Source organism: Lepidochelys olivacea, assembly GCF_965140295.1.
Source record: "Lepidochelys olivacea isolate rLepOli2 genome assembly, chromosome: 9".
Taxonomy (NCBI): Eukaryota; Metazoa; Chordata; order Testudines; family Cheloniidae; genus Lepidochelys; species Lepidochelys olivacea.
Genome location: NC_140419.1, coordinates 91,315,130 through 91,341,247, shown reverse-complemented (window position 1 = coordinate 91,341,247; position 26,118 = coordinate 91,315,130). Strand labels below are relative to the sequence as shown.

General features: G+C 39.8%; 1 protein-coding gene across 1 annotated transcript in view; it reads right to left on the bottom strand.

The window, feature by feature from the left end:
• Positions 1 to 6,771: 6,771 nt before the first annotated feature.
• Positions 6,772 to 26,118, bottom strand: part of NRK (Nik related kinase) — a 120,965-nt gene continuing 101,618 nt past the window's right edge. The window contains exons 27-31 of the mRNA XM_084639819.1: positions 24,372 to 24,472; positions 22,737 to 22,886; positions 20,230 to 20,389; positions 11,390 to 11,529; positions 6,772 to 10,576 (exon numbers count right to left, since the gene is read on the bottom strand). Coding sequence (XP_084495945.1) covers positions 10,493 to 10,576; positions 11,390 to 11,529; positions 20,230 to 20,389; positions 22,737 to 22,886; positions 24,372 to 24,472 — 635 coding nt within the window. The 3' untranslated portion in view covers positions 6,772 to 10,492. The remainder of the gene's footprint in view (positions 10,577 to 11,389; positions 11,530 to 20,229; positions 20,390 to 22,736; positions 22,887 to 24,371; positions 24,473 to 26,118) is intronic.

Below are 26,118 nucleotides of genomic sequence, written 5' to 3'. Positions count from 1 at the left end.
CCATCCTTTTTCTCCATCTAATTTGACATGAACACAGTCATCAGGTTCCAGACCTGTCAGTTCTCTAGCTGCGTGACATCTTTTGTAAAAGTGTTCATAAGCTTTTTTAACCCTTTTATCCGATTGGCTACTCTCTTCGTGTCTGGCCACTTTGGAGACAGATTCTTTTCCCAAGTTCGAACAATAGTTCTGAGTTGTCTTCCCATCAGGAGCTGTGCTGGACTATATCCAGTAGTTGCTACTGGTGTTGATTTGTAAGTCAGAAGATCAAGGAATGGGTCTTGTAGGATTTTCTTGGACATCTGTATAGCTCTCTTAGTCTCTTCTTTTGCTTGTGGGTAATGTGGGATGCTAATAATGTGAACAAAATCATATATAGTTTATTTGGAATGACTTAAATTCTGCTGCAGTGAGTTGTGGTCTGTTGTTCATCACTAGACGTTCTGATATACTGAAGTGAGCAAAAGTGCATTTAAGTTTCTTGATAACACTGTGACATGTTATGTCTTTCAAGTACATTACTTCTACCTGGAAAATAGTCCATGATGACCGGGTAATGAAGTCCTCTGAATTTGCATAAATCTGCAGCTAATCTCTTCAAGGTCTCTCTAGTAGGAGTGTTTGAACACTGTATGGTTCAGCATTGTCTCTTGATTTGTACTTGATCTCCTTTCAAAAGCTCACTATCATCAACTCCTCCATCGAGTTCTTCCACCTTTCTCACTAAGGCCCGTCATGGCTGCCACACTGTGACTGAGGAGTTTGTTGGTCTTTGAATCTTTGATCACATGCACTCTGAATGCATATCTTTTGTCTTTGTAAGTTATTTCTGTGGTGAACTGGCCTATGCAGTTCAGAATATCTCTAGGGATAGTCAGAGCTGTGTCAGGTGACTTCAGCTCTGGGAGGAATTGGGGGTGTCAAGTGACTTCACCTCTGGGAGATTTTAAGTCCCTTCTGAGGTGCCTGTGATATCCGTGTCTGAATTTGTTTTAAAGTGTATAGTCTTTCCATGAATATTCAGTTTTATTCTCTAGGCAGATTCTGTGTCATCAGAAGCAATAGATCCCAGAAACAATGGATCTTGATTGCTTATAATATGAGTCAACCCCTGACTGCTTTAGTGCAGCAAACAGCTGCAAAATGCCCATATTTCATGCATGTATAATACTGTGCACCTTTGGCCAGACATGCATCATTTCTTGGGCTATGACTTTTTCCACACTTTGTGCACATAGGCTGGAATTTGTCCCTCTTAGCTTGGGAGTTCTCTCTCCTTGCCTCAGTGATTTTATGATATGACTTTTAACATTAAAGTGTCTGTTTACAGTTTCTAAGCTAGTTTCAGGTTTGTCAAGTTTCTCTTGGTTTTGCTGTTTCACCAGTTCAGGCTGTTTTGCTGCTGTGGCTATAGAGCTAAATCTCTCTTCAGTTGCAGGTGCTGTGAAAGGTTTTTCTCTGTTAACCCAACAATGAGCGTGTCTAATATTTTTGTGTTTTGCATTTCCAAAAACACAGTTTTCAACTAACGTATGCTGAGCTTTTAGAAAACATTCAGCGTTTTCCCCTCATTCTTGAATTTTCTGGTGAAAACATGCTCTTTCATAAATCACACCTCTCTGAGGTTTAAAGTATGCATCAGACAGCCAGAACCCTTTCATAGTCATTTTGGTGACTGTCTTCAGAAAGGTCTAAGGATTTAAAGATAGGGAAGTTCCTGCTTCCCTATAGCATAAATTAAAGAAGATACCTGTATATCTTCAGGTTTCAGAGTAACAGCCGTGTTAGTCTGTATTCGCAAAAAGAAAAGGAGTACTATTGGTTAGTCTCTAAGGTGCCACAAGTACTCCTTTTCTTTTTGTATATCTTCAGTTTCTTTTTGGGGTTTGTTTGCAATTTGAAATCTTGCACTGTCTTCCAGTCTCTCCATTATGAATGTTTGTCAAAGCTGTATCAGAGGGGTTATGTTGATGAGATCCTGCAACCTTTGTTGTTTTACTCCTTCTATTTGCAACCTTTGTTGTTATTTTGATGCCATGTCATGTACTTCACCGCCAGATTGGCAGAGCTGCCTCATACACACCAGGTGTGTTTATCATAATAAGATCCTTTAATGCTGTGCCAGATATGGCTGAGGTTAATTTAAATAAGGTATTTTACACAGTGCCACCTAATGGCTGAACAGCATAATACAGTTTAGCATTCCATTGCACCCTTTATCTCTCTCCCCTGGTTGGCTGAAATTGTCAGCAGTGGAAGAATCTGCCCACATGTTAGGACAACGTGTTACTGTGAGTGATCATACCTGAATTTCTCAAAGAGCATTCCCATGGGACTGATTGCCATACAATATGTGACAAGTGCGTTAGATAGAGTCTGTGATCATAATGGGAAATGGACAGTCTTCGAAAGCGGCAGAAACACCTTCCTAGTCGGTATGGAGGGAGAAGTATACCCTCAATAACAACCTCCTCGACCATAGAAACTTGTGGCTAACTGCAATGTGCTGAGCCTGATCCAGAAAAGCACTTGACCATGTGTTAACTTTGAGCATGTGAGTAATCCACTGAACGAAGTCAACAGCACTACCATACTTAAGTACTTTTCTGGATTGGGTCAGAGTATTCGGCCCTTTGCAGGATCGAGCCCTTAGTTACCATGTGCAGCATACGTCACTAAGATCAAATGCCAGAGAGTCCCTTTTTCATTGCCATTTGAAAATACGTATGAATCTGTGAGGCCCAAACTGCACTAAAAAAGAAAAAAAAATCTGTTGTGGGGGGCGGGGGGGAGGGGAAATCACTTTTAACACAAGTACTGTTGGACCAATGAAAGGCACAAGATAAAATTTCATGTTGCAGCTAAAGCATCTTATTATTGTATAGGATGATAAAGCCTACTGTAAAATACAATTGTTTGTTGCAAATTATTTTGAGGACAAAAAATAGCCTTCCCAATATTTGTTTCACCATTATCTCCTCCAGTATCACCATTATCTCCTCCTTTTGTTGACCCTACCTCGAAAATAACAGGAAACCATAAATAATGCTAAAATATCATCCGAGATGATTACCCAGCAGACACCCTCTTGCCCTTTAATCAGCACTGTGCACTGTGAAGAGCATTTTAAGAAAGTGGCAGGCTATGAGCAGGAAGGTCTCTTGTACTTTTGTTACGTGAAAGTTTGATTTATTGCTCAGCTTTTAGAATCCGTAGAAAACAGTCTTTTTATATAGATTGCAGGTTTGCTCTTGTTTCATTTAACTTAAATACAGTTGTAAAAGCACAGAACCTGAACTTGTAAACCGGATTGTATGATGCTTCTTATAGAAAATCTCATTGCAGAACAATTTAGCACCATAGAACTACTCCCCCGCCCATTATAAAACAGATTAAAATTAAAATGCCAACTTCCATTTAGGTTCCACTGAAGATAGGTGCTACAACTAGATGTAAGCTATAATCAGTGTGTTCTATATACTGTGCAATTTACAAAATATATGTATTTATCTGTACCTATGTTGTTTAGCACATTGTTATTCATTAAAGAGGAATGATAAATCATTCCCTGTGGTTTTTGTACTTTGCATGCTCCAGTTTTGAGATGAAAAACAAATGTTTTCACTTTGAACTTGCACTGTTTGGTTTGCAAAGGCATATTTTTTGTAGATATATGTAAATCACTTAGTCCATGCAATGGGGAACTTCCCAGTGCAGCGGCAGATGGACAAAAGCCCTAGCAGGGAAGTTCCATTGAAAATGGAGGGAGCGGGGTTGGAGGGCTTTAGAATCAGTGGAGGTACAGAGGACACTGTGTGTGATGGGATTTGCAGGTTCTGGGGACAGAATCCCCTCTTTGTTCTGGAGATGGGCATCATCCCCTTCACTCTCAGCAGAATGATCTGCGGAAAACACTGCAAGAGAAAACATCATGCAGTTTTTCCTTCCCCTGCTTGACCTCTTTCCAAGGGTTTCTCTATATGAGAGAGAAGAGCTGATCCACGAGACCTAGCTTCTTTGAAGTAGGCATCATAGATGAAGGTGTTGCACAGTGCAAGCAGGTTAATGAATAAAGCTAGCAGGGTTGGCTGAACAGCTGGCAGAAGTTATTGATGGAGTGCTGCAGACATCATATACTTTCCCATGTTAAAGGAGATCGGGAGTGACGTGATTACATTTTGCTGCTGCTGTTAGAGACTGAGGCCAGATTCAAGTGGGACAGCACAGAAGGCATATCCCTGTAAAGGGATGGCAGCAGGAGGAAGGGGAGATGCCTGTACACTAACTTTTGTGTCTTCTGGCTTGGTGGCTGCTGTAGAGATTTCTGTACAGACCACATTAATTCTGGCTAGGGCAGATATATTACAACCCTGTGCAATATCTTTGGGGACCATTGTATTAAATTTCTGACTTGTTTATATATTCTATTCCATGGGGGAGGCTTAGCACAGCTCCTCCAGGAAATAAAAACAGCAGGGGTGATTAAACGAGTCAGTGAGACTAAACAGCTCTAGACAGGTACAACACCCTGGAGAGATTTGCACTTACTAGTTCAAACTGAGTTTTACAGTGACAAACAAAGAAAGGGCTTTTGGTATAGAGGCTGATTTAAAACTGACACAGGGTCATTCTGATCCATCAAATGGACACAAACTTTGTCCAAGGAGGCCCCAATCCTGCTGAAGGACTTTAGCCTATTAGGCACCCATAAGACTGATGGCTGACTCCTGGCATGTTTAGTACAGGTCCTGGCAGGGACCTGTTCAGCCTTAAACCCCCCCCCCCCCACTCAGAAGGGAAAGGGACAAGGATTTCTGCCAAGATTCAGGTGATGGCTGGAGACCTGAGCCCTGTCTGGCACTCCTGGAGTGGACCATGGGGGGCAATACAGGTACAGTTACCTTTAAATTGACAGTGAAATTTCCTAACTGGAGTGCTTGATTTTTCAACCCTAATAAAGTTTTTGTAACATAGATTTTGTATATGTAAATTCCTAGGTTTTTTAGAAAGCAAACTGAAAAAACTAATTCTTTCATATGGCATCATATTTACATCCACACAGGTTGCCAGCAGGATTGGAATCATTAGATCTACTGCATGGACTTCTGCCACTTGACTTGAATTAATGAAGTAACTGATAGCAGTAGCAGGTTGTCCTGTACCAGCATTAGCGTGGGTTTCACAGTTGTTTGCTGACAGCAAAGCAATGGTAAGACTCAGGAATCTTGGGTTCCATACTAGGCTTTGGAGGGATAGTGCTTTAGTGGGTATAGATTCTTCTGCTTCATATCCCTTTCTATCCCATCCCCTCCACCCTGTCCCTCTCCCACGCCTATCTCTTTCCACTTCTTTGCATAGGAGTGTGATTTCTAAAGTGCACTAGCATTTTGCATGTTAATTGGACCATGTAGACCTACTGGTGCACACTAAAAGTTCCCAAGTGCATTTTACATAGTACTGTTTCAAACAGCACTATGTTAGAGCACACCAGCAGGGGCCACATAGACCAGTGAATGTGCCCTTAGTGCGGTTTAGAAATCATCCCCCCCCCATTATCCTTCCGTGTATACAAGCCCTCAGAGTACTTTCCCAATGTTAATTACATCTCACAACCCATCAGTGAGGTAGGCGTAGATCACTGCACCCATTTTATAATTGGGTGAAATGAGTTGACCAAGGTGACAAACAGTCAGTGACAAAGCTAGGACTAGAACACAGATTTCTTACCTCCCAGTACATGCTAAAACCATTTCTAATTTTGTGGAGCAAACAAACAAAAAGCACAGCGAATAAATTATTGTCTCTGAATGCAGTCAGCCCACAGGTAGAATTGTATGGACACTCAGCCTGATTCTACTTTCACTTATGCTGCGGTAATTCAGGTGTAACTCCATTTAAATCAGTTGGGTTGGAGACCCCTGTGTTTATAAGCTGCATGAGACACTGCCTGGAAACAGCTTCTGTGCAGTAAATAGAGGGTGAGTGGCAAGGGTAGCTTTTGATTTCTTATGGCTAGCTTCAAACAGATGGGTTGACAGATGTTTATGGTGCAGTCCCTGCTCAAAAACACAAGAAGGCATGTGCTGTGCTAGTCAGAGAAGCACATTCAAAATAGGAGGACAAAGCTCGATGAAAGGCCAATTGCCTTTGTTTTTACACTTAAGGTAAAAGCATGACTCCATTGATTTCAAGGGGAGGGGGATCAGGCTTTCACCTTTATGCCCTTCAGCCTTTAAGTGGTATTGTCACAGCAGGTTACCACGAACTGTACTGTAATGTGTGACAATGAATTTTACAGGATGTAACAGAGAAGACAATACTCTGAATCTCAAAGAAATGTGATGAAGACGGATACATTGGCATTAATAATTCTAGCCACCCATAAAAGCAGAAACCAATTTTTGTACAGTATTAACGTTTCCATGCTGTACCATCGTCTGGAGGGAAACTCTAGTTCCATCTTCTCTGAGGTTTGAGACCGAGTTTGTGTAGCTGCTTCGTGGCACATAGCAATGTGCAAAGTGTCACTGTTACCAAAGTTCTGTGTAGTCTAGGCTCGCACTTCATTGCCCAGACACCTTTTCCCATTGTAAGCAAAATGTAAAATACGATTTCACTTTGTCTCTATAGGCAGATATAGACACACAGATCTAGACCTTTCTAGAGGTCTAAATATATAAAGAGATTGAAAGAAATACTTCAGTATGTTTTAATATCAGTCTACACCAATATAACAACTTCACAGTCACATTTGTTTTGTTTTTCTGTGTACTGTTTTATTATTGCTTTTTCAAATGTACAATTTGAACATAAGATAACAATGAAAAGAAAAAACCCACATACCCAATGTACAGTACATAGTCAGGTTGTTCCCAGTTTTTAAAGTCATGAGTCAGGGTATAAATTGAAGAATATGGTTTAAAATTTCTAAAATGTATACACTATAGTCACATAAAATAGTGCCTTGATGGCATATTAGCTCAGACTCCTGTATGCAAATATGAATATTGGCAACCCTATGTGTCATAAGAAAACTGATGGCACAACTAGATTGCACAGCTTAATGTGTTGGCTATCTCCTCCTACAGTATTTTATTCATAACAAAATGATTACACAAAAGAAACAATCTAACAGCTCACTTCCTTGCTTTTAAGAATACAATTAATAAAATAAAGCAAATGACTAAATGAAGTTGGAGAAAAAACACAACTCTGAACAAAGTGAGTCTGACAATTAGATTTAGTCTGCATAGTTAAATTCATGGCATTAAAAATTACTTTGGGTCTCAAACTTTTCTCTCCAATCTCCTGAATCTTATTTGCTTTGAGCTTCAGCAGTTTTTCAGTATCTCCCTCCAAATAAACCCTTCCAACCACTGTGGATATCTCTTGATCATTAGACACTCTCCTCTCCTTAACTAACTCAAACCTCTCCAAACCTTCATATTTTAGCCACTTTTCTGGACATCTTCTATTTCCTCTCTTCAGCTACTTCTATTCACTTTCTTCAGCTACTTTCCCTTCTTCATTCTTCAATTAAGGCTCTGGACATCTTCACTCTCTATCCTTTTCAGCCACTCTAATCTTTTCTTTGGTCTTGATTGACCTCTTACACCTACATTTTCTCCATGCTACGCCTAGCTCTCATTATTAATTGGAATTCCACTTCTAAATCCCTTAAAAATGTTTCTCTCTTTGGGCCAGATTTTCTCCATATTGACATGGGTGCAACTCAGAGAGGAGAACCTGGCTGTTAATGTCTTCCACCACACATAGAAGAATTTGAACTAATGGAGTGGAGACAAAATGTGAGATTAAACACTTAATACAGCTATGGGCTCTCTCGCTCTCAAAAGATCAGCTTTTTTTTTCTTTTTGTATGGCTCTAAACAGGTTTACAGTAGGTCAACTCACTATCACATTTTTCTGTTACAATACATGTGAAAAAAGTTTAATCACATTTGCTTCTTTAATCTCATAGTATGGGCTGTTCCAAGCTCCCAGTGTTATGTGCTAAACTCTTTTGAATTAGTGCCTGGTGTCAGGAAAACCTGCCTCCTAACTCTTGGCACCAAGATGTTCAGAAATCACATGCCTCATGTAATGCAGAGACTGATATGATAAGCACACATTTTGAAGTATACAGGGCAGCCGGGATCACTGATTTGTGCAGGAGCAAGAGCATTTTAATAACAGGTTTTGCACACCCATGGGATACATGATGAAAGATGTCCTCTCTTCACAGTATTTCAGTTTTTTAAAAGACATGAAAAGTAAATGACATTTTTGACTTATTGCTGGTCTATTAGCCTGTAAATATATATTTCTTTTAACTTGCAGCTTTTTCTTTTTTTGTTTCTTTTCTTTTTTTGAAAGCTGAGCAAACGGAGTCCAATGTTCAGTGGCATAGAAGCCCAGGACCAATCATTTTTGTTATTGTTGCTATTTTGCTCATGCAATTATTATGGCCTCAATCCTGCAATTGACAGCAGACGGGTGGAGTGCTGTGCCCACACAGAGACCCCTTGATTTAAATGCAGCTGTGCCTGGGCACAGCCGTCCCAACTCACTGTGGATCAGAGCCTAAATTTGGGTGCACAATTGGCCATTTGGGTGTGCAGATGCCCTCCCAACTTTGACATGGCCTTGGTTTTGAACTCTTGTAAATCAATACCTACCTATTTGAGATGTGAATATTTAATGTTTAAAACTCCACTTTACAGTCTGAGTGGAACTAATCCTTACCAAATGAGCTGGATTGACAGCCATGGAGACTGCCATCCTCCAGTTAGCCAAAGAACATGGACAGCGGAAGTGCGCACACACCACGAGCACTATCCTGCCTGCCTGCCTCAGCCTTCGAGGGATCACCAGCAGTGGGTGAGAGTGGTGATCAGCCTCCAGGCCCATCTAGTTCTCTGCTGAGAGTACATAACAAGGTGCATATTATGGTGGTGGTTTTGCTACGTGAACACCTGTCACCGGGACCACTAACCTCATTGCACATAGGGTGCGGAAGAGCCGTCGGTTGCTAACAACTTTCATTTGGTCAATTTTCAATCATCGTAGAGGTAGAAGATCAGATATTGCAATACCACTTCCCCTTCCAGTCTCATACATTTCAAGTTAAAAATGGTAATAGTTTTAAAATACTGTAGCTAATGATTTCCTTTTTCTTTTTCCATACAGTTTGGTCTAGACTGAGATCTTGTGTATTGAGTTTATTATTATATATAGCCATACTTAGCTCTTTACATTTATATAGCCCTTGACATTTTCAAAGCACTGCACAAACATTAGCTAAGTAATGATTGTACATTTAAACCTTAACGTTTAACCCTAGCATGTCTCTGATATTAAGCCCCTGAGAACAGTGTTTTATGATAGAAATGAATGCCACTAGGGGGTGCAGATTTATTTTGAAGTAACTAGAATAGAAAGAGCGCCTGAAATTCAGTCTTTTATAATTACTTGGTTCTCTGGATATGTTTATAGCTGTATTAAGAATACTTTTGTTAACCATGCCATCCATTTTGGAAAGAGCGTATTTACAAGCCAACAAATGTAAGCCTGTTGTTGAATCAGCAGGAATGAGGAATCATGCAAAGACAGAGTCCCTGATCCTACACCCTTATTTATATACATGGATAGTCTCATTGAAATCAACTTACATGAGTAAGAGCTACTTGTATGAGTAAAACCTACATGATCAGGCCCATCATGCTTCGTGTATATATGTTCGAACAAATTGCTATTTAAAATATTTTTACAAATACATTCTACAGTAACTGTGTCTAAGGGCTCAATCTTGTCCAGAGGCACACAAGGAGTCAGCCTTATGCGTTTTGTAAACTCCGTTACTGTACAGGTGCCTATGTATACAGTAGCTGACTCTACAAACTCTACAGTGATGCACACCCATGCTTCTCAAGGCAAATCCATCCCTAACTGTCCAAGTCTGCAACAGTAACTATTCACAAGGAGTTAATGCAGACTTGGACAATTGCCTTTGGGTGAACCTGTTAAAAGAAAAAAGTGAAACAAGCAAAAATAATTCAAAATCAGAGGAATTCCAGCTCATAACATATGTGTGTACTTTATACTATAAATCTACATATAGATATTGCTGTCCATAGAGAAAGACTCAAGTTCAAAATAATAAAATTACAATATTTGTGCAAAAGAAATTGTACGCTTTTCAGAGTACAAGCAACCTGCTATATTGGCTACATTTTCCATGACAGTTGCTCTTTGCTACATTGTACATTCAGTCTTGGTTTGCACCATATTTTTAAAAGAGAGAACTAAACATATTTGCAATTGTTTGACAAGAGAATGGAATTCTTCCACAACTTGAGGAATATGAATTTTGATAAGTTAATGACCAGTTTCTTGTAGGTAAAAAGTGCAAATTTAAGTGTATAACCTTCCAGCATTTTACACTGCTTGTATCTACTGGGAACCTTCAAAACATCCTTCAGTCTGATGGGATTTACCAGTTGAATAGGACGTTTTGTCCAAGTGTCATAAAGTAAATTTGACTGCTGCCTCCAGATTGTACAGATGCAAAGAATACCTTGAAAAGGACAAAGAATAGACCGCTGTAAGTTTACATGTATGAGAATATTTTAAACATATTTGAAAGCAGAGAGAAATACAATTCAGAACACTATGACATATAAATCACAATTCAATTTTAATCCCATTGGTAACATTTGCTTAGAAAAATGAAGTGTTAATGCTTGCAAGTATACATTCTGGCAATAAGTTATAGTGTATACATTTTCTACCAGAAAAGAAATCAGAGCCTATTTTCAAACAATGAGGTAAACTAAACAGTTTCTGGTTACAGTATTCTAAACACACCAATGGTCTAGAACAAGCTACAGTGAATATTTACAAATCATTACCATACATATGTGACAAAATGCACTCATACTGGTGGCATCTCAAATATTGGTGTGTGATACTTCGCTCAAGGCTGCTCTAAATCATACCTGGTTGCAACAGTTCTTAAGAGACTTTTGTAGCCAGAGATTACTGGAGTGCAGATGCATGCTAGCCACACCCCCAACATATTCTCTATGCTGAAGCCAGACCACTGGGGGATTCGCCAACAGGTTGGTTAAACTGATTTTCCGTCTGCGGCACAAAGCAGGTGGAAGAGGTGGCTAGGATCTGGCTGTCTTCAGTGGGGCTCTGCAAAGGTGCAGGATTCCTCCCACAAAGCGTAGTTTGTGGGATCAGTGCCAAAGTCTGCTTTTAATTGAGTGGTAAGTACTATGCACTATAATAAAACGCTAAATAAAAATTAAATGGCCTCAACTTTTTTCATATTCAACTGTAAAACCATATTTGTTAAATCACTATAATTGAGTCACGTGTGTACCTTGTCATTTCTTTCACATAGAAATTTTAGCTTCTGTGCTTTCTTGTGCATAAATACACCTTCCAAATTTCCTGTTTCCACGGAACGCAGTTCGATAGCCTTCTCTCCCCAACCCATGACCTGGTTAGACTGCAGATAAGCTAAACAAAAAAGTCAGATTTGATAATTAGAAAAACACAAGGGAGCCTGAAATATTCATCTGTTAGTAGTAAGTTGGCAGCTCCGTGTCCCCACCCCAGTAACATAAAGATTGTATAACTGAACCAAATCCAGACACACGCAATATTTAAATATCCAGTGGAATCCATTTAGATTGTATCTGTTCAGAGAAGGAAATCCTATACATCCAAACAAACCGTACACTGAAATACTGTACAACAAATACCATTCAAAGTATTAAATCCTGGCCTCGGGTGCAAAGCCTGAATAATCAGGCTTTGCAACAGTGATCTGTGCAGGGCATTTGTTGGCCGTATAGAGTCTTCCACTGAACACAACAGCAGGGCAAGAAACAGCAGCCTATACAGCTGCTCTGTGGCTGCTCTACAACCTTTGAGCTTCAGCAGAATTTGCACCTGCTTTGCCCTCTGTCTTTAGTTGGTCAGCGTGTTTACACAGTTCTGGCCCCACTCCTGCCATTCCACTGCCCTTTATTGCTGCTACACTTTGAAAAAAAGAGCAGAGTGTTGTGGAATGACAAGGCAAGAAATTCACTCTGCACTCAATAATATACCTGTAGGTTTTTAATAGTTATTCCCCCCACCCCCCCACTTGAGTTCACACAAAAGATTAGAGCCTTTCCTCTGGTTAAACAGCACTTCAGCTTAATGTGTACTAGGGATATTCAAAATTCATGCTAGAAGGCTATGGAAAGTAACTATGTATGTAACAGCCACTTTACAGTTGAGCACCAGATTCTGACTTCAGTTACATCGACATACATCTGAAGTAACTCCACTGACCCCCCCACCACTACTGGAGTTTCTCTGAATATACGCTGCTGTGAATGAGATCAGAATCTGCCTCTGAATATATTGCTCATTCATTCTAATTACTTCCATTACAGAAAAGATCTTAGTTGTAACTAAACTTCATTAAAAAAGAGTCAGAGCAGTTTTGGACTTCTACAAGTATGTTAAACAAGTGAACAGGGTATTTTTTTGGAACGATGGGGCAGTAATACTTGTATGGCGTGATTTTAAAAATACTGTTATATACCCATATTACATGGCACTTAGATTACTATAATCTAAGTAGGTAATCTTAGATTACTACTTGTGCCATGGTAATTAGGTAGGGTGACCAGACAGCAAATGTGAAAAATCTGGACAGGGGGTGGGAGGGTAATAGGAGCCTATATAAGAAAAAGACCCAAACATCGGGACTGTCCCTATAAAATCGGGACATCTGGTCACCCTATAATTAGGCAATATATGTAAAATAAATAAGTGTTGCTATGGAGGATTTTGTTGAATTTGGCCCCATTGAAGAAAATGGCAAACCCCCTAGGCCCAGATCCTGAAAGACATGTAGGCACCTAATTTCCATTTGAGGATCTAAACCTTACTGACTTCAATATGACCTGGGTTTCACCCTAAATCTTTGTTGTATCTATTGACACTGGGGATAAAAGGTAGGTGTGAAGCCAAGTAGCATATTTCAGTATCAAGCATTTCACCAGCCCTTCATGTTGCAACTGAGATTTGGTGGAAAAGTTAAAAACTCACAGCACAAAGGAAAAACTTTAACTCAGCTTGCAACTGGAAATGATCTGTGTAGCACCAAACCAGAGGGGACAGTTGACACTAGCTGTACATTTCCAACGGTCATCGATAACTGACTGGGGGTTAGTGATACTCTGTCACGCCCTCTTTTACCTGGCCACGTCACCACATTGGGGGCCAAGAAGGTGAATGCTGCCCTGCACTCAACATCTGTCTGGCAAGCATTCATCCCTTTCGCTGACTGAAGCACCAAATAGGTCCGATGTTCCATGGATTTCACTGGTTCATTTTAAAGTACCATCAGAAAGGGGGCTGCGAGTGGAGTAAGGTAGATTGGAAGTTGGCTCCCTTATGCATTCAACAACAGGTCCTGGACTTTTTAGATAACAGGACTCTAATATCTTACCATGAATGAAAAGCACCAGGTAATTAACATGCTGGTGAGACACAAATCAATACTTAAGGACCTACTCTAGTATATTAGAATTAAATTCTACTCTTGATAGAGTGACCTTCACAACCCACAGGATGCTCAAACTTTCATGCACTATGGGACTTCCCTTCCACGTATCCTTAAATGAATTATGGAGGGCAGGACCAGAAATAAACTGGAAAGATACTGACTATAACCTCAGCATGTATTACCTTTAGAGATTAATTTCCATGGTGCCAGCAGGGGATGATTTGCATGCCCCTGGCTTTGCTACTCCGAACACGATCCCTCTCTCTGTAAATTCTGGCCTACGTGGACAGGGACATTGCCCGATTGGGGAGTGGAATGGAAGGGGCATCCTCATTCCATTTGGAAGTGGGGTGCTCAACTCACCAAGGGTTCCCTCCACACACACATCTTGCTGGGAGGACAATCCAGCTCTGTGGTTTTAGTTACCCAGAAAGTCTTTTTCTAAATGATTTTAAAATACGGAGGTATCTTACATGGTCTTCTCTCACTGTGTGAGATGCTATCATGTGGTGTTACTGTACGTGCTTATAGGACAGTCACAACATAAATGTTACATTTTTAAAGGAATTTTTTTAAAACTGCAGCTATATCAGAGTACCCTGGTTTGCTACTGTACTTCATTGTTTAAAGGCTAGAGACACAATCACACTTTAGAAAGGTCTCTAATTTGTGTTTTGCTGGCCTATTTTATCATGCTCAGCACACTAACATACAAAAGACTGTGCACAATATATCTAACTCCCTCAAGAATGGCTGTGTTGTTCTCTTGGGATTTTGGTGACATGTCCAATCCTTCCCTCGGGGCTTTGCTCACATTGTTTAAGACAAACACTAACTAAATATGTTGCCTCGTGACTCGATCCTGCAAAACCTTTACTTGCTCAAGTAGACCCACTGGGGACACTGGATCTGGTGTTCTTTATATAGAAGCTTGGTAGAATTTGACTTTTCTTAAAAATTTTTTTTGATGGATAATATTGATGCTTATTTTAAGCCATTTTTTCAGTTTTTGTCGATTTAAGTGTTCACAGCTGTGGAAATTATGGGAGGGTTAGACAAGAATTATTTAAGGACAGCAGCCGTTGAGATTCAAAAGTTAAAGCTTTACAGTAGTTAAAACATAAATTGTCACCATCACATGTCAAAGTAAATTTCCTTAATCAAACTCTAATACGTTGTCAGGCAGCATTTTTCTTACTTTGCCTATCTGGACATTTCAATGATCACCAGTGGGACTATTTTTTTGGGTCAGTTTGTGATGGTGAAATCGATGTTCACCAACATTTACAGACAAAAATCTAATTCTTCCATGTCTATTTACATACACACAAACATGCATAAACGGAGTTAACCTTGAAGAGAACTGAGTTTACATTTTGATTGTGTCTTCTAAGTTAATCGCTGGACCGCCAAGGTTTCCTTAAGCAGACATATTTCTAGGACTCTGCATTTCGGATGGGAAAGAATTTGCCCTACTGGGGCATAGGACACTGCCTTTCACATTTAAAAGGCCACAAATGGTACAGTTGGATATGTTTTAGACTCACATGTCATCCATTTATCAGCCACCAATTTATTACTGTGTCCCCAATTCTGTCTTCAGATACAGCGATAATGGCACGCATGTATCTGACAACAACATTTAGAAGTACATAAATTAAAAAGCTAAACCCATTGCAAACAAGGGTGACAAGTTCTGCCTCTGCCTCAGAGGAAAGACAGTATAATCCTGTTACTAAATCACAGCTGAGCAGGTTTCTGGTTACTGCCTGTTTCCCTGTGAACCCATTGTTTCCTTTTGGAAATGCACCATACACTCAAAGAAGGGTCATTTGTACAGCACAGTGGAAGCCTGCCATAATATTCCCTTAACACCTGGCAAATAGCGTAGAAGTTAGCACAGAGCTCAAGGAGTTCACTCCAATGGGAGTTCAAATTTGGCCGTTTCAAGGAAAGCCATGAAGTTAGTGTACATAGGCATTTCCAAGGTGAAAACACATTATTTATGCTCTAGATATCCAACATGCAGAACAGGCTCTTCTTCCTAACGATGAAATGTTCTTTCATTAGACTAGAACGCTAGTGCTGTGAATTTATCTAGAGAAAAAGCTTTTGTAGCTTCACCACAAACTCCCATCTGTCCCACATTGTTCATGTGAGCATGCTCTTGTCCTGGTTGGGTTGCACTGCACAGGTTAAGGTGCGCATACTCTGACATGCAGCATGTCCCTACCAAAAGAAAGTTACACACAACTTAGTGTGTTTTAAATAAGACTTTTAAAAACACGTAAATATCTATGTATCTATGTTCCAAGCGTCTAGGCTTATAGTAGCTGCTCATTCCTCAATCAATTGTTGAGTGTATATAAATAAAACCCAGGGAATTTTGTGGTTGCACCAAGGGTACAGGAACAGCTGTAAATGAGGTCCAAGCCATAGTTTTCTTAAGGACAATAAGAATCATTCTGATGTGAGCAGACTATTTCTTTGCATGAACTGGGCTGCAATTATTTCATGAACCAATAAAGAGTGTTGACATAGCAAAGTCATTATAAGATACTTTGGCTAGAGTGCTTCATTTCTCTAGATCAACATCCTTTCTGCTTCCCAGTAAAGGACATCCAAACCACTCCCAAAATCATGCTTTTAATAATTTTTACTAATATGAGAGGACAAAAGTACCTCCCCATCTTATTAACTGGATGTTTCCTATACCTTTTTAAAAATCTTGTGTTATATAAAGAAAACATGCTCTCTCTATTTGTGTGTAGCCCTACATATCTGAAATATCTCACCAATTAAATATAGATAGAGTAGCTCTACAATTTTAATTTCCCACTGGATTTCAGTGTCCTCATTCCAATTTCTGATTAATGGACTGGCCATACAGGTCCCACCCTAAAGACTACAAGAGGCTGCTATTTTTAGTTTTCCTGCCCTAGAGCCGTCAATTATATTGCAAGCATTTGCCACCTCTCTCAATCACTTAAGATATTCTAATAGACCAGGGAAGTTTACTATCCAAAATAATTTTGTTAAAGAATGAGACCATATATTAAGAATCAAGCAAGTGGCAGCTAGCTAGAACCCTGAGTTAACACACAAGCCTTTCACCTCTGAAAAAACAAGGTCAAAATTCATAATAGGAAAATCGTCAGTACAGTTCATACAGATTGTTGTCAAAACGTGGTTAAGTGTGGAAGTTTCAAGGGAACAGGATCTCTAGTGGAACTTGCAAGTTCTTCTTAGGTTTGGCCAAGCAAGAAATGTGGTGACCTGAACTTCGCTCGTAATTTTTCAATGCTTTTGGCCTGAGGCAAGAATTTCAGAGGAGCAAGAGTATGAGTGAGCATTGGTGGGAAATGCACGCTTAAAATAAAATACTAAATGGGGCTCTTCGAAGCCCCCGAAGTTTAGGATTTGGTTTGAGCTGGAAGTCAAGGCTTGGGTCAGTTTGCCTCTAAATGAACTCTGACTCCAATCACAAGTGGAACATCTGGTGCCACGTGACAAGACCCCTGTCAAACTTGTTACAATTGACAATATCTGCTCCAAGAAGCCCTGGGCTGGGATAGTCAAGAGCGCTGCAGACAGTGGCGTAGTAGTAATATTGAAAGTGTGGTGGCCTAAGGTCGACTGGAAGAACTGTTTGGAGGCCAGTGGCTGAGCCCTGGCCAACGGGAGGGGAAGAGAGAAAGAGTGCCTTCCTTCCAAAGATAAACAGCCCTGTTTGTCTGCATAGCCTTTGGTGGTGGTCTGTGGAGAGCTGGTTAGTCCCCCAGAGCTGTGTTCTCCTTGCTGTTCCTGGCTGTTAAACTCCATTAAAAGAAGTTAAAAATCCATTCAGATACTTTCCTGCTGTCACTTTTTGCATGTAAGTGGTTCCTGTGGACACCCAAAGGATGCTGTGTGATTGCGAAGGGGAGGGGAGGTGGTTGTGCGATCCTGAATGGGAAGGGGAATAGTCACCGGGCAATCTTTCTCTCACGATACTATCCACCTGCAGAAAAAGACAGCGCACCCCTGTAGTGCACAGCAGAGCATCCTGAAGAAATGTCAGCTGCCAAGGGCCATTTCACTAGCATGAAGCTGGTGTAAATCTGTTTAGCTCCGCTGACTTCAGTTCACACCCTTGGGGGATCTGCCTTGAAATCCCAACCTGTGACAAAGCAGCGCAGTCCCCATGTATGCCCAGTACACAGTAGATCTTTACAAGCCACCAACAAATTTCTGTGGGTTCGCTGTCTCAGCGCTTTAGGCAATGAGGGAGGGCGATTTGCAAAGGCACAATGGGTATTTAGGCACACAACTGCCATTGACTTTTCTTTGTGCCTTTGAAAATCTCCAGCTGTCTCTGGATTAAACAGGAATATTCTTGTAGACGACTATTGATGTCCAAAATCACAAACTCCGCATTTCAGAGCATATCGTAACAGTTGGCATATATGCAAACCTTACAGCAACTAGTTTTCTGAAGCTAAAGGTAACAAAACACTTAGTTCCTTATATATCTGCCTCTGGGGCTCCCTCTGTAATTTTGTCTGGTCTTTGTTCATCTTCTAAAAGGAAACACCTTGGGACAAGGACTATGTCTTGTACAGAGCCAAACACTGTTGGCACCTACCACACATTCAAATAATACAATCAGACAATCTCATAATAGCTACAAGTTCATCCATGCTTTAAAAATCGTTAGAGACAAGATCCAGGAAAATGTTTGACAGCACAGGATGGCAAATGAAGCCAGTTTTAAAATTTTGTTGCTTCCCAAAGGGGGAAAAATGAGTGCAAACCAATGGAGTGCATTTATAGGAAGAAGAGAAGAGAGCTTAAATATTTAAGCTGATCGTATATTCACCAATGTTACTTTGGAGGAAACATTAAGATTGCTTTTTAAACTGTAATGTTATGCCCTTCTTGAGAGCATGCAGTTCCTATTTAGGCAAAAGAAATGTACTTTCCATAGCATCATATCTCCTGCAGGCTGCTGTCTCCATTTTGCAATCCAGCTTCCAATTAGATTCAATACTCACAGATAGAACTTTTCTTTTCCTAACCATACTGGGTAATGGTTCTCTTACCAGTGATTGTTTCACACTAATGTTAGAATGTGGGCTGTAGAGACTCAGTGTATCCTACGGCATTAAACATTAATACAGCATTGAGGCGGACGTACTTGACGTGTTGTAATTTTACCCTACAGCTTAATATTTGGGTTGGAAAGTGAAGAGGATACTATTTGCCAGAGGAGAAGGAAAGTACAGTATCTAGTCTGTTGCTATAGCTGTGTCTAGGCTGGGGGTGGTGGTGGTTATGGGGGTTGCTGGACTAGCTAAGTTGGTCAGGCATGTGTTTTTTTTCACACCCCTGACTGACATGGCTATGCAGATATAAATGTAGACCAAGCCTGAAGCTATGCCTTCACTAGAAATGCTGCAGCTGCAGCGTCGACACTTACTACAGTGAGAGGTTCTCTGGTCACTATAGTTAATCCTTCTCGCCGAGAGGTGGTAGCCAGGTCGACAGAAGAATTCTTCCATCCACCTAGCACTGTCTACACAAGGGTCAGGTTGGCTTAACTAGGTGGATTTTTCACACCCCTGGAGCAATGTAGCTGGGTTGATCCAACTTTTTAGTGTAGACCTGCCTTTAATATGTACAAAAGTGAACTTATTCCTAAAATGATTCCTAAAGTGGTTTTACTACTCAGAGCAGCACAATGTATATGGTACCATGTAGATATCTGAGTTCAAGACAGAGGTGGGTCTCACGCTCTCAAGGGTGGCTGGAAGCCCTCTAAAAAAGATGGGCCTCTGATGTAATTCTACCAATTTCATGGAGTAACTCCAGATTTACACCAGTATTGAGAATCAAATTAGGTCAATTTTGCTATGATTTGCTTGTGACTTAAAAAAAAAAAGATGAAGAAAGATTAGAATACACAGAAATAAAAAGCCAATCAGGTGAAATTTACAAATGCAAAAACCTGCTAGAGGTGGGTTTCCTTTGTTCTTAGTTATAACGTTAACAATTGGAAACCTAAGAGAAAAAAAACGTCCTGATGAAAAATAATCAGATCCCCCTTTTTAGCATTTGTGAGGCCAGATGAAAAACATGGATAGCCTGACAACCCATGTAACGCTATATCTAATCTGATGTACTCTGAATGGATGATGATAAAAATAAAGGACAATTTGATAGGATGTTATGTTTATAGACCCATTAAACTACTGTACTTTCTACATATTATTAATTTCTATACAAAATACTGTGGATATGAAAGATTCAAAGTAGGAAACAGCCGCACTTTTTCATTCCTTTGTAACCCACTAAAATGATTACCAGACACAAGAATATACCTATTGGAAGGCCTGCATCCTATTATACAAACTCTGACTCTGCAGTAAACCCTTTGTGGCATAAACTACCATGAAATGAATACAAACAAATGCAGAGACCCTTTTATAATCATTGATTGGCTCAAGAATGTACAGAAATTCACATACATGTATCTGCTCATTAGAAATCTGTTTTAACCAGAAATGGCTTAATGTGCCACACAACCTCTTTCAGTTGGACACAAACCTAATAACAAACTCAGATTTCATACAACAGAATCTTACATTCAACACAGTGCTGTTTTTCATACTTACCTACAGATGCTGGCATTTCTCCCCACTGTAAAACAGTTTCCTTTGTGAAGTGCCCATATATATCAAGGTAGACTCCTTCATCTTCATAAGTGAGTAGAAGTTCTGTTCCATTGGTATTAGGGAGGATAATAATGGCATGTGGGTGAATAGTCCCTTGGATCTGAAATTGTATTTTATTAAGATTTATATCAGAAAATGGGCTACAATTTTAGTGACTATATCAATCTAAATAGCTTGGCAGAGCAAAAAAAAACCACCTACTCATCGCTCACAGAAAGTAAATATCTGGTTTATGATGGACTATATATTTTGCTAGCTGAAAAGGGATATTATATTTCCCCCTTTAGATATTATTAGACTAGGTTTGTATAGAAGTCACTGTTCAATTTTTCACTTTATATTTACAAGTATTACTTGGTATAAAGAAGCCAAGGAGCATCTGAGATACAATGAGATTTATTGGCTTGTTCATGAAATGCTGGTATATAAAGCGACAGAAGGAGCGTGAGCCACACTTTAATTCAAAGATGATTTTAGAAGAGGATGGAAGACAACTTACTCAACTTCCCTATTCTAGGAACCCAACGCTTCCATTTTTTGTGATACAGACCGAGCATAACTCATGAGCTAAAACAATGATTCATTAGCACTTTTGATGACAATATTTATGGTAGTTTGAAAGAATCACCTGAGCTTTCTAAATGTGAACATCTCTGCAAGGTCTTTTCCTGCTTTGCATACAGTGTCCTTAAACAAAGAAAGTGCTACTTTAAATACTATTGGGTTTACATTTTACACTCATGCCACAGGAACGATGCAATGCACGCAATAAAATAGTCCAACAGCAGAACGGGACCCAGATTCTCTCTCACACCAGCCAACACACTTCGCAAGTGAGAAAGGATTTATAAGAAGCATATAGCTATGGAGGTGGGTTTTTATGGAAAGTACTTTCAGACAAAAAACAAAACAATAACTAAGCATTTCTAAAACACTAACAGGATCTTTTCACTTTATGTAAACAATGAAATATCCTTGCAATCAGCATTTCCACAGGAAGAGACAGATAAGCGGAGAGTCATTTTTCACAAGCCAATAACACACATATCTTTTCTTTTTCAGCCCAAAACATTTATGCACATGGTAATGGCACAATAAACAGAAAAGAAGCCTAGAAGCTGTACTTGCCGAACTGAATACACTCAGGCCAACCACTTGAGTCCGTGCTTCCGCAACTACGATCCGTAACACTAAAACAGGTATCCAGAGTCGCAGAGCAATTTTAATGCGTTGCCTTGGTATTCTCATGAGCAATTGAAGCAGACGAAAGAGAGAGAGAGAGAGAGAGGGAACAGGGGAAAAAGGGTACGGAAAGCAAGCGTGTCTCAACTCAACCTGTTAGATTAAAGTAAGTCTGGGCTGCCGACACTGAAAACCAGCTTGTGATAATTATCGTCTATGAGACAGTCCCTAAAATAACGATACAGCCCACTGTAGCAGCACATTTACTTCTGATCCAAGACTCCTAAGGGAAAAAGTATTTTTAGCACACGCTGACTTACGGTGGAAGAGTGCACACAAAGGGAGTCACAGCTCTTCTACAGGTGCCCCATATTCAGGGCGTTCACTTGGGAAATATCTTTCCTGATGTACATCATTATATCTGGAGCGTGTTGCAAAACTAAATCATTTAAAAGGGTTCACCTTGTCCCTTGCCTTTTATCTATTGTGCTAATTATCTCTTTGACGAGAAATCATTTGCCACGCTTAGCAACCAAATTACACATGCAGTGGGCAGGCAATCCTGGTTAGACTTATAAACTAGTATGAACTTTGAACGGTGCCATCATCAAAGAAGCGACTAGCTTTCAGATGAAAGAAACCACTTTAAGCTACGTATAAAAATAACATGGGTCTTTAGTAAGTGGATCAGTAGAAATAATTGTTTTCAACAACTAGATATCTACATAAGTTACGTTTTAATGCAAATGAGTTTACAAAATTAACATCACTGTAACTACTAGAATTACTGCACTGGCATAGTTTGGTGGGCACTGCTTGTTTGGGTGCCTAGGAGTTGGGCTGGTCTTCAGCTGGGTTTCCAGAGGTAAGACGCCATAGGAGTGGGTTTCTCTGTGTTGGAAGATGCAGGGTGAGGGGTGGAGTACATGTAAAAAGTTCGGAGCACAGACGATAAAGTTTAGATCTGGAATCAGATATCCCCAAAGTTCAGGGGATTTGCTTAGGCTCATTTTGTAGTTAGACCCCAATCCTGCACAGAAATCCATACTAGTGGACCACTGTCTCTGCACAGAGACCTACTGTGAACACAGGGGTGGCCTCTAAAGTGTTTGAACACGAACATTTTGTTGGCTAGCCTAAATTATACATGTTCTTAGAAGATAAGCAAGATCCAAACCACTGATCTAGTCACCTTTAACCTATAGCCATGAGGAATAAATAAGGAAACAACTCAATTATTTCAGCTTTAGGAAGTAATATCTTACATGAGTTGGCAAGTACAGGTCATACACAGACCCAGAGTCCACATCGATAGCGTGAAATCCCACTTGCGAGCCATAGATCACTTTTAATCTTTGTCCATTTTCAACTGTCAGGTCAACTGACAGTGGTTTGTGATGAAGTGAAATGAATGACTGGAAAGAGAAAAGTCAGATAAAATTATAAACACATTATGAATATAGTAACTGCTACCTGATTCGTCGGTTTCTGGGTTTGTTATTTTCACATTTACAAATATGAACCTTTTTCAATATTTACTAGAACTCAAAAACCAAATGGCTATTATATGTCACATTTACTTCAGCGTCCCTATTCCTGTGGTACGACGGAATCTTATTATCTTCCTTTTTCAACTCAAAGGTGCAAGTTACTGAGAAGTGTAAAAGAATAACAGAGGAAGGTGTGAGGATAAACATACCAAACCCCCAAAAGACATTGGAGCTGTAAATATATACATAGGCAGCACTTGATATCTTGACTCTAGTTTATTGTAAATTAGTACATTCAATGATATATGAGTTAGATATTGAAGACAAAGGAATTACTACTTATAACATATCTTGTAAAGAGGCAGTTTACTAAAAATACATCCCTACACCAGAAACAGGGTCAAATTCTCTTCTCAATTACAACTGTAATCCCAGTGATTCTATATCTAAGGGCAGAATTTGGCCTTACAGCTAGTATCTGTTTACCTAACTCAGGTGATTAGGACCACTTAAGTCTATGAACTGCTGGATAAATCAAACAAAATTTGGTCCCTTACCTGAGCCATGCCCTTTTCTAGTACTTCAGCATTCTTATTTCATTTCTCTGTTAATCAAAGATCTGAGTTTGCGATTTCCTGTCTCAGAGTAAACTTCTACTCCAGTCAACTTTCTACTGTTTATTTTGGATGAAACCCAAAAGTTTGTTCAGTCTCTGTCACAATTATCTTGATTTCAAGGAAAGGTTTAGGTGTTTCTTTCCCCATACTTGAAATTAAATTTTGTTGACAGTACCTTTCTGATTTTGTAACCTAGAAGCTGAATTATACAGCTGAGCACGATGGCCATCAGTCACATTTCTGTGCTAAATTTGATTAATTTTGGCAGACATCTCCAGAAGTGCTCAGTGCTGGCTATATTCTGCTCCCACTAAAGTCAATGGAAGCTTTCTTATTGACCTCAAGGGCTGGGATTTAAGGATTAAAGAATCCTAAGGGAGTGAGGTATCCAACTCTTAATGACTTGCATAAGGTTCCTAACTCCTTTAGGTGTCCTAACCCACATAGATTTTTATAGGGTATTAGACCAACGCTGAGCATTTTTGAAAAGCCAACTCTTTGGAATTTTCCCCCCTTACTTTTGGGGCAGTTCATTTGCTTGTGTATCCAAACACATATTTTAGACAAGATGTTGCAAACAATTAGTAAAAGCATGTCTGCAATGTTTAAGAGACAATTTGACATGTGACATTTGCGTGGTGAGCAAAATGATCTAAATTAAAAAAAAAGTTTACTCATTTACTCCTAAATTAAAAATAAATGTTACACAAAGCAACAAAATCTGGAGCAGTCGGTGGGGGATAAAACAGTGGGTGCTAATGATACCTTTAAACTGAGATGTGATCTATCTTACCTTAAAAGCCATAAATTTGTGATAGGGCTTTGGAGCCCAAGCATACACCTCCACGGAGCTTTTCAACGCAATAACAAGAAATTTGATTCTCTCATATTTCACTACAATACAAAAGGAACAATTATTTCCGTTTCAGATGGCCCATACAAATCAAAAATACTTCGAGTTCAGATTTTGATGCCAATATCAAACGCAGCCAATAATTAAAATAATTTAAACGCAGCCAATAATTTCAATGGGACTATTTTGGGTTTCAATGAAGTCACAGAAATGATGGTCATTCTTGTCAGTTGCCAGCTTGTGCAGATCAAGGAGTGACTGGTTCACATTCTTTTCCAAGGGGCTGTTCACTGAGTAATGGTATTAGAAGTTGGTCCTTGATATTTAATAACTTGTAAATCATCTCTCCTCTCCTTTAAACATTCAGTTCAATGACTTTCAGTAACACAGCCAATGCTTATTGTTATTATTAATATTTATTATTTATTTATCATCCAAATGTATGCTACCTTACATACAATCAAGACAGGTCAGTGCCCTAAAAACACTCGATCTAAGGCCCTGTTCGTGAAAGCACTTTTGTGTGTGATTAAGTTACTCACATGCATAAATTTATACAAGATTGGGGCTTGTGTGGTCACTATACAGACCCGAGAGAGGAAGGAAGCAATGCAAAATTATTTTATTGAAGTCTAAACTTGGGCCTATACCATTATCTACTGCTCAAATTCTTTACAAAGGTGGTATTTTAAAGTTTTTAAACTGAGGCACAGAAAGATCTGTGCAGTATTTGCAAGCAGTTCATTAATAGTATTTGGTGATGGGACGTCAAAGCTTTTAGACTCAACGTATATAGGTCAGAGGATAATTTTCTGTTCCTGGGTTGGACAAGAAACTCTACAGTCAGATTCCTGGCATGAATGCTTGACAATTATAATATTGATACCTTGTAACGAGGGCCTGATCCAATGCCCATTATTGGAGTCATTCCATTACCTTCAATAGGCACTGAGCTGGGCCGTTGAAGAGCACCTTTGTTGTACAGCTCTCAAAGCAGTATAAAAAAATTAATGAATTAGTCTGCACACCACCCCATCAACTAAGCAAGTCTATTATTCCCATTCGCAGAGAGGCTAAGGGCTCTATTGTGGCTTTATGGCAATGGCCATAAGACACCATCCCCACTTCCATACTCTTTTGGTTCTGTTTCTTATTTATCTGGTTTTGTGTGGGTATTGCAGGAGTGCATGGAGTCCCAGGCCCATCATGCAAGGTGCCGTACAAACGAATAACAAAAAGCCTGCCATAATGGTCTCGATCATCCACTATTGCTTCTATCCAGCGAGATGGCCTCAAATCGCTGCTAGAGGCTGGGGAAATCATCAGACAAACAGCTGAGCAAACTTTTCCATAGACAATTGCTTTTTCAAAGGATTTGCTGTCAAACAACAGACCCCCGTTGGTATTACTTAGCGATGCTATCAAGCACACGTTGTGATATCTTCTAGGCTACAAAAGGAGGGCCAGCGGTTTGCTGAGCTCCTTCGTGGAGCGCTAAAGGCTTTATTCTCTTCTCAGCGTGCACGTTGGCAATTAAATCCCCACACATACGGGCGGCAGTGGCTTCCCCATGTGTCAAGCTGAATGAGCATTTCAGAGAGGAGCAGTTTCTTTGAGATGGTTAAACTCACGTTGGGTTTATGAACAGTAAACGCAGAGCTGGGCACTGAAAAGTAAGGTTTTTTTG